We start from the raw sequence: 17,736 nt of genomic DNA on the forward strand, positions 1-17,736 counted from the left end.
GTGATAAAAGGTTTAGAAAACCTGACCTACGAAAGAAATGGTACATCTTTAGTTTTGGAGAGTGAGGGGGACCTGATAAGTCTTCAAATATGGTTAGGGCTTTTTTAAAAAGGATACTGATAGTTCGTTCTGCATATCCATATCCTGGGAACTACAGGCCAGTCAGCCTCACTTCAATCCCTGGAAAAATCATGGAGCAGGTCCTCAAGGAATCAAATCTTAAGCACTTAGAGGAGAGGAAAATGATCAGGAACAGTCAGCATGGATTCACCAAGGGCAAGTCATGCCTGACTAGTCTAATTGCCTTCTATGACGAGATAACTGGCTCTGTGGATGAGGAGAAAGCAGTGGACGTGTTGTTCCTTGACTTTAGCAAAGCTTTTGACACGGTCTCCCACAGCATTCTTGCCAGCAAGTTAAAGCAGTATGAGCTGGATGAATGGACGATAAGGTGGATAGAAAGTTGGCTAGATTGTCAGGCTCAACGGGTAGTGATCAATGGCTCCATGTCTAGTTGGCAACCGGTATCAAGTGAAGTGCTCCAAGGGTCGGTCCTCGGGCCGGTTTTGTTCAGTATCTTCATAAATGACCTGGAGCATGGTGTGGATTGCACCCTCAGCAAGTTTGCAGATGACACTAAACTGGGAGGAAAGGTAGATACGCTTGAGGGTAGGGATAGGATACAGAGGGCCCTAGACAAATTAGAGAATTGGGCCAAAAGAAATCTGATGAGGTTCAACAAGGACAAGTGCGGAGTCCTGCACTTAGGATGGAAGAATCCCATGCACCGCTACAGACTAGGGACCGAATGGCTCGGCAGCAGTTCTGCAGAAAAGGACCTAGGGGTTACAGTGGACGAGAAGCTGGATATGAGTCAACAGTGTGCCGTTGTTGCCAAGAAGGCCAATGGCATTTTGGGATGTATAAGTAGGGGCATTGCCAGCAGATCGATGGACGTGATCGTTCCTCTCTATTCAACATTGGTGAGGCCTCATCTGGAGTACTGTGTCCAGTTTTGGGCCCCACACTACAAGAAGGATGTGGAAAAATTGGAAAGAGTCCAGCGGAGGACAACACAAATGATTAGGGGACTGGAACACATGACTTATGAGGAGAGGCTGAGGGAACTGGGATTGTTTAGTCTGCGGAAGAGAAGAATGAGGGGGGATTTGATAGCTGCTTTCAGCTACCTGAAAGGGGGTTCCAAAGAGGATGGATCTAGACTGTTCTCAGTGGTAGCGGATAACAGAACAAGGAGTAATTGTCTCAAGTTGCAGTGGGGGAGATTTAGGTTGGATTTTAGGAAAAAAATTTTCACTAGGAGTGTGGTGAAACACTGGAATGTGTTACCTAGGGAGGTGGTAGAATCTCCTTCCTTAGAAGTTTTTAAGGTCAGGCTTGACAAAGCCCTGGCTGGGACGATTTACTTGGGGATTGGTCCTGCTTTGAGCCTGTACAACCTTAATTCAGCCCCCTTGTGCATATGCATTATGATGCAATCTGTAATTACATAATCACATACTATTTCTTCCTCAGGACCCTTGTTTATCCAAAGCACAGGATGTGGGATGCTTACTGAATGGGTAGCTATTCAATATTTCTTTTTATACTCATCACTCAATGTGGAGCCTTGTGACATATCTTACTGCACACCACCCAAACTCTAAACTGAATACAAAATTATTAATTTCCACATGGGCATTTCTAGGGTGCACTCGCTCACCTAGGTATCTTCATAAATATTAATGAAATTATCTTCATAACATCTGTGAGAATAGGTGATGATATTTGCTTTTTACAGAGGAGGAACTGAGACATTGAGAAATTAAGACCAAAATTGTCAAATGAATCTACTAATTGGTGGTCAATTTTCAGATACTTCTGTCTTGATTTTCTAGAATACGTAGCATTTTTATAATGCATTCTATGTTCAAATCGCAGCTCCAATTGATTTCTGTTGCAGTTGTGATCATTCAGCACTTCTGCAAATCTGTCCTAGGTGTCTCACAGTGGGCACCGTGAAAATGAGACAGGCACAATGTAGTGGCCAGCTATGAACATTTTAATGTAAGTATTTTGCTTAGCATCACAAAGTAACTCTGTAGCAGAGTCCGAGAAAGAATCCAATTCTCCAAGGTGGTTTTCAGCTTCCTTAACCATGAGACTATCATTTCTTTTCATGCAGCCCGCTACCTCATTCACTACACACCTTCCAACTTCTACCACAATGAGGCAGGGGTCCTATATACAATAGCCTCATTAACTACACAATGCAAATTCACTCCCAGAGCATCGTGTGCACTGTATGAGACAGGGCTCTTGTACGGGAAGAGAGTATGTGATTGTGTAGTTAAAGACTGTATCATAACATATATGTACAAGGAAGCCACATTAAGGTTGCATGGGCAACCATAAGTCTGGCATTTCGTAACTTTTGAGCCCTTGACTTTGAAAATTTAATATTCTTTTAACACTTTTTGGATGTATTTTTTTTCTTTTTGAGGGGGTGGGGAGAAAACAGAAATTCCATCACATGAAACTATATTGGTCCTCAGCTTGAGTCACCAGTAGGGTCTGAATTTTTAGATACCTAACACAGATGTGTACTACTTGAGCTAATGGAGTAACTGGTGACAGTAGTAGGCTGTTCTCCTCTATGAGGATCAGGCACTGGAAGAGGATGAAACACACTTTCGCAGTGAGTTTCATAGCTATTTGCTGACAGCCATGAAAAGTAGAGACTCAGAATTCCTGGATTCAGTTCCATCTTCTGGAGGGTATAGTGTTCTAGTGGTTACAGACCTTTCTGCCCACCCCCCAAAAGTCTGTGTCTGCCCCAAATTCCCTCCTGTCTGCCTCCCTTCCAGAAGAGATATTTTCTGTACTCTCTTCTGGTGCGCAGTGCCACAGCAGCAGTTACAAGGAGAGTCATGCTCTGACCCTTCAGCTCTGAGCTGCAGCATGCTGAGTTGCTCTGTGGGATGGTGCAATTTGGTGACACATAGGAGCTATGAGGTGCTGAAGCATGCTCAGTGCACTGTGACATCCCTAGTATTCAGAAAAAATCTGTGTTGAAGGTTATCAAAACGAAGGAAACCTACTGCTTCCCAGATCTTGCCCAATTGGGGGAGAGTGACAGACAAGCTGCAATTTCTGCAGCAAGAAGTTGGAAGCAGTGCTGTATGACCATAGTGAGAAAGAAAAGGAGACCCACACAGTGTGTGTGCCTCAATCTAGCAATCAGAAAGGACAAGAAACTGGCCAAGATCCCACCATGTGACAATAGTTTTGAAGAGCATGTCAAAAGAGCATCTTGACAAACAAAGATTAGGTTATCTTCACACATTGGTAAAGCAGATGTTGGATCACCATTGCAACATGGATGGAAAAAAGTGCATCATGAATTACATCCTGTATTCTTCTTCCTATATTCTTCTTACCAGCAGGGGTTGCTGCGCAATCAACTGTGTCAGAACAATCTTCTCAGCACAGAACTGTGTACATGCCAAGGCAATGAAGAGTGTTGTAACACACACACTCTTGACAGAGATCATATTGATGAATAAGGTGATGATGTTGACTAGAAATGTCAGCAGCATTATTACATTTCAGTGATACCTATATACATTTATTAGATTTTTTTTTACACTTTAGATTGTTGCTATGATGCTTTTAGGTCACAAAGAAATCCAATTTAATGTCTTGAAATAATACAGTCATTAAATTAACAGAAACAAATGCAAAAATTTCAAAGCAGTCATTTTAACATGTTGATGGTATCACTGTTTATACCTGTTTCTGTGGTAACAACACCACTTGACTGCTTCACATTATACCTCATCTTAAAGTAGACATAATATGTTCAAATGGTGTGTGTGCACATGTGTGTAAAGGGTGCAATAAGATGATCAAATAAGTGGTGTGTGCGGCTTGCCAACTGTAGAAGGTACGGTTCCTGTCTGAATACACACACCCAGAGTAGGGAGTTTGTTTGAAAATAATAAAACACAGTAAAACCATTTCTGTTGGTCAAACTATCTGTTTTTGAATATAAATATTTAGTTTTAGAAATATTTGCTGAATTTTTATATGCAGAGAAAACTTGCACTTAAATATTAAATTGTACTATTAACATCTGTGTTGCTTTTCTATATATATAGAAAGTTGATGAATATTATAACTATTTGAGGAAGAAGAGGAGATTGGTTAAATTGTTATATATTCAGGAGAGGAGGATGTAGCACATGTGCTCCAGTGCAGGGGAGTAAGTGGGGAGGTGGTACAGAAAAGTACTGCCACTACAGGGGTGAGGGCAGACTGCCACCTCTTGCAACCAGCCAAGTGAGAAAAATTGAAGATTCTGCAATTCTGTCACCTGAAACATCAACTTTTTTCATAATTTACATTTTCATTTAAAAAATGTTTCAAGCCATGAAGATTGCAAAAGATGACTATGGAATGTGAATCAAAATGTCAAATATGCTCCTCCCTGAGTCTACAGATAGCTCTAGTGCCTGTGCTGCTGCTCATATCTTTTCCAATTGGCATGAAATTAATAAGACAGTCATATACACTGCTGCTGCTCAGAAAACCCCAAGCCCAAGTATATTAAAAGTGTATTCAAATTTTTTTTTAATTTCTTGTTGCTGCTGCTTGGAAAAGCTCTTAGTACTAGCAGTGGTTTGCGCTAAAGCTATTCATATGGGAGAAGGTCCAAAAAAGAGGCAATGGAGAATTGGTCCCTACGAATTTTAAACAAGTTTCTCAATTCTATTCAGTGGGACTCCCTGAATCATCATTTTTCATCAGCCTCAAGGTAGAGAGCACTTGAGAGCACCTGCACCGCTTTGGTACTTCAGGTTTCAGAGTAGCAGCCGTGTTAGTCTATTCGCAAAAAGAAAAGGAGTACTTGTGGCACCTTAGAGACTAACAAATTTATTTGAGCATAAGCTTTCGTGAGCTACAGCTCACTTCATAGTCTCTAAGGTGCCACAAGTACTCCTTTTCTTTTTGATACTTCAGTTTCAGATATCTACAAACAAGAGATTTACATTTAAGAGGGAGCCCAAAACAGGGCTCAGGAACAGTACTCTGAACTGTCCTCTTTCCCAACAGGTACATGGCTCAAGGGACTGGGCATTACACTGGACTCACTGGAAGAGCCCCTACTCCCATCCTTTTCTTTTGAATCTACCGCTGGCCGTTAGGTTTCTTTCTGTAGGTAGCAGGTGTCCGATACATTTTCAAAGTGTTCTACCTACACTGCTCTACTATTGCTAGACCATTTATGTCTGCCTGTATATTTATATGCTCAAAATAACATCTGCTGGTGTAGTATATCCCTCCTCCCCTGAGTTGACTTTCATAGAGAGGGAGTGATGGAGCCAGCTGAACTGGCGTCATAGGACAATGTGTATTATGGAAAGCAAAGAGATATGAGAGGCCACTATTGGGATACACTGCCTTAATTTGCACATCCTTAATTAAATCTTTGCTCTTGGATCTGGGGCCAACAAAATCAAGGGCCAGCATGACCGAGTACATGATACAACATGTACCATTCGTGAACCTAGTGAATGTTTGTTTGTTTGCAGATGAGGAGCAAAGAGTTATAGTACTTAGTTGGTATATGAGAAGAGGGGACATGTGGGATGTGAACCCAGAAGGGATTGCGGCATTAATGTAGAGACATTGCAAGGCAGGGGGAGAAGGGGACAAGTCAAGGTGAACAGAAAAGAAAGCAAGGATGTGGTTAATGTGAAGATGATATGACAGCATTCAAGACTGGCAATCAAAGGAGTACCCACTCAGATTGAGTCTGGAGGACATTCTAGCAAAAATGGTTCACTCTCCTTGAACTAGATAGAGTACAAGTTACTTGTAAAACTGAATTTTTAGTAAAAAGAAAAGGAGGACTTGTGGCACCTTAGAGACTAACAAATTTATTAGAGCATAAGCTTTTGTGAGCTACAGCTCACTTCATCGGATGCATTTGCATTGTTAGTCTCTAAGGTGCCACAAGTACTCCTTTTCTTTTTGCGAATACAGACTAACACATCTGCTACTCTGAAACCTGAATTTTTAGTATATCCATCTACTTTGGTTCCTCCTTGCTGGTATATCCTTTAAAAATATACACACTTTAACTTCCATTCAGAAAGATGCAACGCTATATGCTTTGGAAATAAAAATACATGAGATTATTTTAGTGAAATCAAAGAAAATTAAAAAAACCCTTTTTTAAAATAATCTGTTCATTTTACTTTCTATGTATTTTATGTGAGCTATACTGGAAACAGATGGAAGCATTATTAATCTTTGCCCCCCTATGAGTTTTAGTGCAGCAAATTTGTTTGTGTTATCTGAAACATATGAATACTTAGTATTGCTGCTGTTAAATTTGTAATGAGTTGTAGGGATTGAGAAATTCCCCGACTGGCTCTCGTGCAAGTAGTTCATTTGCAGTGCTTAGATGTGGCAAGATTAAGCAGGAGGAGATAGCAAACATTATCACTGACCCAAGCTGAAGAAATCTAATTTCCAACTTTGGGAGCTTGCCCTTCTCTCCAGCATTTGGTGTAAATAAGAGAAATAATGCCTAATTCCACTGTTTTCCATCTAGCAAACATCATATACTTAAACTCTGCTTCCAATTTACGAGGAAGCACCTGCATTTAGTACCTTGCATACACTATACATTGATGTGGATGTTTAAGGCAAAATTTTCAATGTTAAGTGTGAAATATAGCTTCTGTGCACAAATACCCAACGTGCACGTAAATATCAGGCATTTGCATGCATGTCTGCACTTAAGCATGTAACTGGTCATGTACAAACACCTGATTTGAGTTCAGTTGATGTTCTCAAATGTAAACTGCAATAGCATGCATCTAATGTTTGAAAATGTGGCTTTTAGAATCATTAAGCATTTATTGATGCATTGTTGCTTTGAATTATATTGTGTCTGTGTAATTCAAATTACTTAAAATCTTGAGTATATAAAAGACAGACTGTAAAATTTAATTTTAATTCAGAAATGTTTTTTTATTTCTTTTTAACATTTTAACAGTTTTTACTGGTCATGTAACCTCCACCTGAAGAAGTTTAATGGTTCTAGGCAAACTATACATCAGTGTTTGCCTGTATATATATAAAACTTTATTCATGCAGTAGTCCTGTTGATCTCAATAGTATTCCTTATGTAACTAAAGTTATACACATGGCTAATGCCCTGATCCTGCATTGAAATCCACATGGATGGACTGCTGCACCTGCATGAATCCCAATACAAGATGGTGGCTTTAAGTGTTTAGGATAGGACTGAAACCTAATATACAGTATTTTCTTATGGTCATAATGCAGAATGAAAGTTTAGTGGGTTGTGGACACAAGATGAATAATAAGAAAAGGTTTCTGTGAATCTCTGCAAGCTAAAACCACCAATCTGGTACAGTTGTGGTCTGTAGATTATTATTACTATTATAAAACTAATTGTATGTTTCCAATTATATTTTCATAACTTTTGAAAATAGTGTCTGCTACTTGAATTATTTCCATGTTCACTTCTCTCATATTTCCCATAGTTTATAAAACAGTGATGGTCAGTTAGTGTTTGACAATACAATCCTTACTCAAGCTAACCTCCCATTTATTCCAATAGGTGATTTTTCTGAATAAGGTTTGGGGGAGTGGGGCCAATATATGTAAAGTTCTTATCACTTTATATACTTGCTGTACATGTATTCTTTGAAGTTTTGTTTTAGTCTTGGTCTGTGTGTTGACATAGCCCTTCACAAAGAGTAAATGAAGTGAATTTTAAAATTCAAAAATTCTACAGCCCTTTCCAATTCCATAAAGAACTATTCATATGGGAGAAGCTCCAAAAAAGTCAAATATCGGAGGTTTTAAAATTGTGTATTGTTCTAAGTGTTTGCCTTTCTATTGAAATATTTTGATGCAATAACAAATCCATATAACAAAATTGAGGTAAAACTCATTCATTTTCAAAGTAGGCAGAACAAAAATCTGTTTGTATTCAGTTCATTATTTAAAGGCATTATCAAGGATGCAAAGTTTTCGAAAACAATGTTGATTCATCATCATTGCAGCATTATTTTGCCAACTCTCATTGAAGTTGTATTTTATATAGATAAAAGAAGATCTATAATCACCTATATGTAAACTGCATTTATAAGATATTGAAAAGAAATTATACTACCACCCAACTATCAATAGGACAAATATTTTTTTCATTAATAAAATACACTGGGAAAGAGCCATATCTGTTATCCATAAGCTGATATCTATATTTCTCTACTGGGATCTAATTTAAGCTCTTCATGAAAGATTGGCATTTTCAGTGTCTCCACCATCCTTAAAAGCTGCTTTGTTAATTGCAGACCATATTTAGTATGACCTCATAATAATGTAGCACACCTCAAGTGTCATGCCTGTCTTTACTATGCACATTGGAGCTGTGTTCATCTATATCAGACAACTGCACTTCAAGGAAAGATTTTTTTCTTGATAGACAATTAGCAGTAATTAGGAAGATTCACCTCAATAAGATGTCAACATCAGATTGTTTAAAAAAGTTGAATGTCAGTGGCTTAAAAAGAGGTTTTTTTCTGACACGTAGGTATGGCATATGAAACATGAAATGTTAATTTAACTTTTCTGCTTATTATTCATGCACAATATTATTTTGTCATTCAGATACTACACTGACAGAGTGCAAGGGGTGTTAAAATAGTGCTGCTAGAATAAAAAGAGGATTAATCTACCATTGGCCAATTAGCCAAAGAGTACTTAATGGTCTCTAAAGGCTACTGAAGTCTAACAACTCGCTAAAGCACTGGTATAAAGTTCTCTAGATTACCTTCATTTACTTGACATTTTGTGAAACATAGTGTAGGCTGCTGATAACTGCATTTGCCTGAAAGAAGTTTATAAATGAGTGATCTAGTAGTTCTTACTAAAAATTCAAAAAAGTCTATATTAAATAAAGGACTAATAACATCTACATTTGAGAACTTTTTAACTTTTTGCAGTTTTTGGTCCAGCTAAGAGATTGGACATCAAGTTATCAAAGACTTTATTTCTAATTTCCTGTCTGTGTTCATGGAGTGAAAATACCAGTTTGTTGAGGACAAACATAGTTCTACAAGGAAAACTTCCTCTGGGGCTTAAAAGTTTAAGCGATTGTACTTTTCTTGTTTCTAAAAAATTATATGTGATCAGATGCCATGAACGGAACATGATTACTTTTCCAGTTGGATATTTGTATATATTGTGTTCATATTTATAGATGTCTGCACATCATCTGTCTTCATTTTACCTTTATTTTTTATTTCCCATCAATAAAAAAAATATTGATTCTATTCATGAGAAGAAAAATAGGTTTACAATTAGAGAGACTTACTCTAAAAACCTTGCCTGAAAAGTTAAATAGAAACTATTAGATTTTTGTAAATGGGAACATCACTGAAGTACTATAAAGTACTATAATAATACTCACTACCGTATATAAAGTCATAGACATTTTTCAGTTCTTTATATGCAGTTATTATTTGAAACTGTACATTCACAAGAACTATATGTGACCAATGTACTGTTGTTCTTGCAAGTTTCCTCTACAATAGAGTTAAAATTGCAGGAGAATAACAGCATGCTTTAAAAAATACAGGAAAGACAAAGCAATGTTGTATTTTAAAAGATAACTGGATGTGGGAGCTATGCAGTATTAAAAAATATACTGCAATATAAATCTACAAATCAATCCCCCTCTCCTCTCACCGTCACTATAAGATTTCTCAGAAAACCAGAAGTCAGTTTGCTCCTAGTCTCTGAAAAAGTCATCCCTCTGCACTCACTGATTTTTTTTTTTTTTTTTTTGGCTGCCAAAATTACAGGGTTTTCTAATAGCAAGAAATGCTACTTAAGTCTAACACCATTTGCTCTTTATAAAATGTCTAAGCACTGTTATTTCTACAGATTTATTTACAGTTGAATCATCCTAACAAAACAGGTAATAACATAGGGTGAAAACACTTGTAAAATAATTTGATACTGCAGATATAAATTCTACACAGTATATATTGTAAATATAAAATTAAGAGGTCATGTACATCATTAAGAGTACAACAACAAACATTAAATAGTTACCTACAACAGAGGCCTATTGTTACAGTTTCATATTGATATTAAAGCAGCTCAGTTAGGCTCTGTTCTACAGGGTGCTGTACAGTCATAGAAGTTCCTTGTCCTAAAGAACTTACAATCTGCCATATGCAGTGTAATGATGGTGCAATCGTACAGTTCTCTGTATAGACAAACAGTGGCCAAACATAGCAGAATTACCAAGCAGGGGGCCAAGTAGTAGAGAGCGTGCACAGAGGGACATCTTAGGTGAAATCCTGGCCCCATTGAAATCAAATGGGAATTTTGCCATTTACTTCAATAGAGCCAGGATTTCATCACTTACTCTTCTGTGCACCATGGAACAGAGCTCTGTGGATATACCAGGAGCAGGGGGGTTAGGATAAGTGTGTGCACAGTGAATCTGTAAACATCTTTTAGGGGCTACAGCAGACTGGTCACTGCAACCAGGCTTAGCAGCTGCAGCCTGAATTTAAAAACACTTATAGATTCATAGATATTAAGGTCAGAAAGGACCATTATGATCATCTAGTCTGAATCCTGCACAATGCAGGCCACAGAATCTCACCCACCCACTCCTGCAATAAACCTCTCACCTATATCTGAGCTATTGAAGTCATCAAATCATGGTTTAAAGACTCCAAGGAGCAGAGAATCCTCTAGCAAGTGACCCATTCCCCATGCTACAGAGGAAGGTGAAAAACCTCCAGGGCCTCTCCAATCTGCCCTGGAGGAAAATTCCTTCCCGATCCCAAATATGGGCGATCAGCTGAACCCTGAGCATATGAGCAAGATTCACCAGCCAGATACTCAGGAAAGAATTCTCTGTAGTAACTCAGATCCCATCCCATCACAGGCCATTGGGCCTATTTACCATGAATATTTAAAGATCAATTAATTACCAAAATCATGTTATCCCATCATACCATCTCCTCCATAAACTTATCGAGTTTAATCTTAAAGCCAGATAGGTCTTTTGCCCCCACTGCTTCCCTTGGAAGGCTATTCCAAAACTTCACTCCTCTGATGGTTAGAAACCTTTGTCTAATTTCAAGTCTAAACTTCCCGATGACCAGTTTATATCCATTCGTCCTTGTGTCCACATTGGTACTGAGCTTAAATAATTCCTCTCCCTCTCCGGCATTTATCCTTCTGATATATTCATAGAGAGCAATCATATCTCCCCTCAGCCTGCTTTTGGTTAGGCTAAACAAGCCAAGCTCCTTGAGTCTCCTTTCATAAGACAGGTTTTCCATTCCTCAGATCATCCTAGTAGCCCTTCTCTGTACCTGTTCCAGTTAGAATTCATCCTTCTTAAACACGGGAGACCAGAACTGCACACAGTATTCCAGGTGAGGTCTCACCAGTGCCTTGTATAACAGTACTAAAACCTCCTTATCCCTACTGGAAATACCTTTCCTGATGCATCCCAAGACCACATTAGCTTTTTTTCATGGCCATATCACACTTTGTCTAGTTGGGATTGAAAATTTCACTGCTAAGCCCCATGATCTCTTCCCATGGAGCAAATCTCCTTAGAGTCTGTCACTCAGGATTTGGCTGCATGGTAGGAGGGCCAAAAAGGTAGTGTTTAAAAAAAAAAAACCTCAACAACCTGAAACTTACTGTTGGAGGGGGAAAAAAATCAGTGATGAACTTAAGGTAACTAACAAAAGAGCTCTTCTTCAGGTCTGTGTGGCCCGGAAGCATGTCTCTCTCACAACAGAAGTTGGTCCAATGAAAGATATTACCTCACCCACCATGTCTCTCTCATTTCCTGGAACCAACATGGCTACAACTGCACTACATTTGCCTGTATGTCGATCCAGGATGTAGTGCAGACTACCTCTCAGCAGTCGCTGATTGCAAGGGACATCCATATCTGTCCACAATAGGAAATGTAGGTTTTCTGCTTGTCTGCTCCCTGGACACTCCCCTCCTCCTCTTCCCCTCCACACATACCTGGTTTCTCTCTTACATTTAATGTTTGTACGTGTATGTATTTTAAAGATGGAAAAGTATCTATTTCCTAGTTTAAGTAAATCCCAAACACTAGGGCTCAGGAATTCCACAGTTGTTGCTTTGCAGCCAGTTTTGGGAAAATCCATCTCCCTATTGCTCTATTAATCTATTTGATTCCACATTCGTTACTGTGACCATGACTCTCTGGTTCTGATGGTTTTGCCTACGCTATCAGTCCTGGTGGGGGAAGAGGGCAGAATCTCATTGAGTACCAAGCTAAAACCCCATGATGTAAGATAGCACAAACATAGATCTATCTGTTCTTCACAAACTTAGTCATTTCCCACTTTTGTCTTTATGAATAATTTACAACAGAAACATCAAATCATGAAAATCAGGGTATAGAAGCATTGCATATGCTGGATAAATTAACATCTGCAGCTTTCTGAAGTGCTGCTGTTTTTTTTGTTAGGTTGGGTTTTTTTGTTGTTGGAGTTTTTTTTTTTAAGTATCCTTCACTTTGAATCCTCTACCCACATGACATTCTCATTTTAAGTCTTGTGGGTTTTTAGAGGTGGGAATAACATAACAGATTAAAGAGTTCCAATCAAAAGTTATCTTAGAACTGTTGGTCTGTTATTAAAGTAATGAAATAACAGCAAACTTAGAAAGAAATGGAAAGATTAAGCCTTTTACCAACTGATCTCAGATATATATGCACAATTCCCACTGGCTTTCATAAGTGTATGTGAGTGTAGAAATGGTATCAGTATTTGGGTTCAAAAATTAGACTGTATTCTGTTGTATCTATAAATATTTTTTAATCTCATTGAAAATGTGCAAACTTCCCCATGCTGTCTGTAATGAACATAAATATGTTCATGAAAGTGTGTTTGTTCCTTTTTTTCCTGGATATATTTTTCATCACAGATTTTCAGGTGATTTAAATATGTGTATGTATGTATAGTGTTTATATTTTAAGGAGTGTTTATTTTGCGCATAACTTTGAACAACGTAGAATTCTGCTTTTAATGTCAATATTAGCATCCTTTGAAATATGAACAATATTTTGTACCTGTGTTTACCAATTATTTTACATATCAACATGCAATCAACTATACATTTGCCATTTAAAAGCTGTAATATCTTTTCCAATTTCTAGTTGGGATTCTTCACACAGAAGATTTTTCCCCCCTCTGAGAGATTTCAATATCATTTTGTCTTATTGTTCCTTATGTTAAACTACCCTATTATAAGCTTCCTTGAAATAATAAAATGGTATTGTAGTTATCCTCTTAAGGAGCAGAGAGTTGTTATGCCATTAAAGGTTGGTGGCTTTCTGCTGACTACTTACTGGTGAAAGATAATCACTGGCATAAAGATTATTCCTGGTGCCCTTTTCACAGCGTAATATTTATTCTGTATTCTTTAGTATAGGAGAATTAAAGAAATATTTTTTATTTCTAAAATTACATATTTAATTAGTACTGTGATATACTTCAGTGATTAAATGGGCCTTGTCAGTTGTCAATCAAGCGCTATAAGACCCTGATAGTTTGCTTGCTATTTATTTGAACTAAATCCCTAACAAGCCTCGTCTTCTAATTGGACTTAATATTTATGTTGCTAAATGAGAAGCATTTTGGCTGAAGTAGAGGGTGGTAAGACCTACCCAGTGGAATAAACAACTAACATCTGTTATGCTGTCCTGCTCCAGCTTGGCTTTTACCAGTTAAGTACATCAGCCCTAGAGTCAAGGTTATGGAATATGTGGCTCTCTGGCTATGGTGCATATATGTGAAAAGGAAGAACTAACACAACATGAGTAAAGACCAGCCAACCAGAAGATATTTAGTGCAGCTGGTCCATTTTGCTTTAACCTCTACAAGCCCTACAAATATCATTACAAAAGCCAAGAAAACAATGTATGTTTTACAGCCGTCAACAGAACATTCAAGTAAGCTTACAATAGTCACCATTAAAACAAAATTGACATTTAGCCATCCTTACCACACTGTGATATCTGAGATACCATGGTATTTCCTGATACTTAGTACAGGAAATAGTTGTAGAATCAGACATCCCTGTGGGTAAACAATTTTTTTAGCAGTAACCACTGTTACTATACAGCTTCCTATAACTTTTGTTTCCTGTCATGAGACAAATATCAATATGCAATCAAATTGTTTCACATGTGACTTTTTGTATTAAGTTACTTCTTTTTACTGCCAGATTTGATTTTTCTACTGTCTGGACCAGTGAATTCAGTCAACTAATACGTAATGTAGAGTAAAGATAATGTATGAGTCTGTTGTTTATTTTTCTAATGTACATCCTGTTGTGATCAAGCAGAAACAAATAATTTTTGAATGTAACTGTGACTATTGCTTTTATTTGGAAAACAGACATTGACCTTTGATCTGGCTGAGTTGCAACGAGAGAGAGAAGATTTACAAGGAAAATTAGAGCATTTGGCCCAAGCTACCAGGTTGAAAGAGGGTCTTTCTCCTGTGACTTCTAACCAAATTGAAGTCACAGCACCTACTCCTTCAAAGAACACAGATTTGGAGGTGAAGCAGCTGTATTGCAAACTGAAGGTGAGAGAACAGATTAGTCAGCTAACAGGATAACTTTTACTTATTCATTTGCTCAGTCTCAAAGATGTAAAAAGGTACAATTTGCCATAGGTTAGCCCATAACTAGGAATTTAAGTGTCAGATAATCTTTGTTATTAGATGGTCGACATATAGTCATAACCAAATGAGTGAATCTTGCAGTGAAAGGATCTTTTACAGACAAAGCAGGCCAAGATGAAAGCTTGTTGAAAGTAACTATGTTGTTAGAGGGGAATCGTGATTTCAGGCTTTGTGTGAAAAAGAGCTGAGCATTAGTGACTAGGTAAGATTGAAGTGTGTTGGTTGTGTAACTCATGTAACACCTTCTATCTTCTTATCTATAAATCTCTATTCCTATTGTCTTCAAAGGGAACTAGTCCCTTATTTTTGTTGCATTTCTGGTGGCAGTTAACAACAATAATGCTAATGACTAAATAACCCAATAGTTGCATAGTAATTTAAAAAAAGATCCTTGCATATATGATTAGCAAATAATGAAGAAGGGCAGAGTGTTTATTTTTAAGAATTCATTTCAACTTAATAATTTAGTTGATGGCCAGATATCCTGGTGATGGGCATGCTAGGATTGGATGGACAGGTAAGGGACAAAAATAGGCAAGGAATAGGTAACAAGAAAAAAATATAACTATATAACAGAGTTAATTCTCTGATTTTTGAATCACAGGTTAACCTGTTGTGTTCTGTATAGACTCTTATACCATGCTCATAAACATAGTATAGCACTTTCCCATGGAGCATGAAGTGATGTCACATATTGTTCTACTTCTGTAGAAACTGTCCCTTTTCCCTTTTCCCTGGATAAAGTAACAGGGAAGGTTCCAGAACAATCAGGAACTTTCTGGAAACAATTAAGGCAGACAGGCTGATTAGAACACCTGCAGCCAATCAAGAAGCTGCTAGAATCAATTAAGGCAGGCTAATCAGGGCACCTGGGTTTTAAAAGGAGCACACTGCAGTTTGTGGTGCGCGTGCGAGGAGCTGGGAGCAAGAGGCGCAAGAAGCTGAGAGTAAGAAGGCATACTACTGGAAGACTGAGAAGTACAAGCATTATCAGACATCAGGAGGAAGGTCCTGTGGTGAAAATAAAGAAGGTGTTGAGAGGAGGCCATGGGGAAGTAGCCCAGGGAGTTGTAGCTGTCACTCAGCTGTTACAGAAGCCACTGTAGACAGCTGCAATCCACAGGGCCCTGGACTGGAACCCAGAGTAGAGGGCAGGCATGCGTTCCCCCCATCCCTCCATCCCCCCAACTCCCTAGTTGATAACAGAAGAGTTGAACTGGACTGTGGGTTCCACCAGAGGGGAAGGCCTCTGACCTGTTCCCTGATCCACTAGGTGGATCAGCAGAGACTGCAGGGAATTGTTCTTCTTCTTTTTCCCCATGCTGGCCAGTGATGAGGCTAACTGAGTGAACGGCAGATTTGAGCCACGAAAATGGCCAAACTGAGGGCTGCCGTAAACCTCTAAGGCGAGCAAATCCGCCAATAAGCGCAGTACCCACCAAGGCAGAGGAGGAACTTTGTCACAATATATATCTCCCCACCCACACTGATATGTTTATTTTAGAAATGGCAAGATAAAAGAAATGCAACTTTTAGTAATCTGAAAATTCTTTCTTTAGTAAAAGAAAGTTAGTCCTAGTTACCCAGGCAAGCGCAAGCTGAGATTCCGGCAAAGGTACAATTGTCAGATTGGGAAAGGAGTTCTTAAATTTAGGGGTGGATTAAAGCAGGATCTATAGATTTGGGCTGAGGACCATGGATCCATAAAATCTGGAGGCAAGGAACAGTGAGGGTAAACCCATTGCGGGAGAGGAGACGGAAGCAGGGGGTAGCATTGGCAAGACATATAGCCAGGACTGCTACAAGCTTGAGAGCAAGTTGGAGGGGTAGAGAACCCTGGTTTGTGGGTAGCTCTTGGGTTCCAGAGTATTGACTCTGAGCCCAATTTAGTCTTAATCCACCACTACCTCACTACTTAGTGTTAACCTCTCCAGCTAATTTGGGAGCAGACTTGACTTGATCCTTATGGTTGATTGTCATCTTCAACCAGAAGCCTACTGGTCATGACCTCTGTGGGTGCAGGGGCTTTAAAGAAATGAAAAACAGATACCTTGTAGTTTTCATCTGTGGGATGCTGGACATTTGTTTTTCTCCCAGCCCAACATCTCATAAAAGAAAGAAACATGCATGTTGATAAACCTAGTATTCCAAAATATTCCATTTGCCATGTAGAAACTATAAAATATTTGGACCAAAGTCATTATTTCTTGGTCCTTCAGACAGGGAGTATCGCACTATTGAATAAAAATATTTGACACCAGCTGTATGGAAGCCTAGTATCAAAGATATTAAATCAGTTTTCAAAGTATCTTTAAAAGTGCTCTAATTTTTTTAAAGTAAAATTAAATATGTGAAAGACTCAGACCCCAAAGCATTAAGGATCTACATTTAGAGTGTAAGAACTTCAGTGTACGAAACTATATATCTGTTAGCTATTATCATTACTACTATTTATTATATCTGTTGGCCAAATCCTTATTCAGTATTTATTGAGTATTTAGTTCAAGCAAAACTCTTACTGCTTTTAATGGAAGTTTTCCTTGAGTAAGAACTCAATAAAAATGGAATGAGGATTTATCCCTGTGTTTGTAAAGTTCAATTGTATGATATAAATGTTTTATATTATACATATAAATGTACAGATTACAAATAAATATGTAAAGAGGGTTTTTTATTATTAGATTCTGAGTTCAGAATTTCTCCTATAGCATTCACCCTAAAAATAATGCTGGCATATACATCCCTTACAGATTTCATAGGCAGTGACATTATCGACTCTTATAGGGAAAACACAGAACTCTCGACTTGATAAATTGATAGATAAAGGAGGGACTGCTTTTCTACTCCTTAATTTTAATATATATTAAACAATGTAAAACTTTATAGCCTACAAGTCCACTCAGCCAGTCACTGTTCAGCC

The 17,736-nt window shown here is 38.2% G+C and overlaps 1 protein-coding gene across 5 annotated transcripts in view; it reads left to right on the forward strand.

The window, feature by feature from the left end:
- CNTLN (centlein) overlaps positions 1–17,736 on the forward strand; it is a 283,198-nt gene that overhangs the window by 224,445 nt on the left and 41,017 nt on the right. For all 5 annotated transcript variants that reach the window (XM_038402595.2, XM_043515178.1, XM_043515179.1 and 2 more), the window contains one exon: positions 14,526–14,717. In XM_038402595.2, coding sequence (XP_038258523.1) covers positions 14,526–14,717 — 192 coding nt within the window. The remainder of the gene's footprint in view (positions 1–14,525; positions 14,718–17,736) is intronic.

Source organism: Dermochelys coriacea, chromosome 5 (assembly GCF_009764565.3).
Source record: "Dermochelys coriacea isolate rDerCor1 chromosome 5, rDerCor1.pri.v4, whole genome shotgun sequence".
NCBI classification, from domain to species: Eukaryota; Metazoa; Chordata; order Testudines; family Dermochelyidae; genus Dermochelys; species Dermochelys coriacea.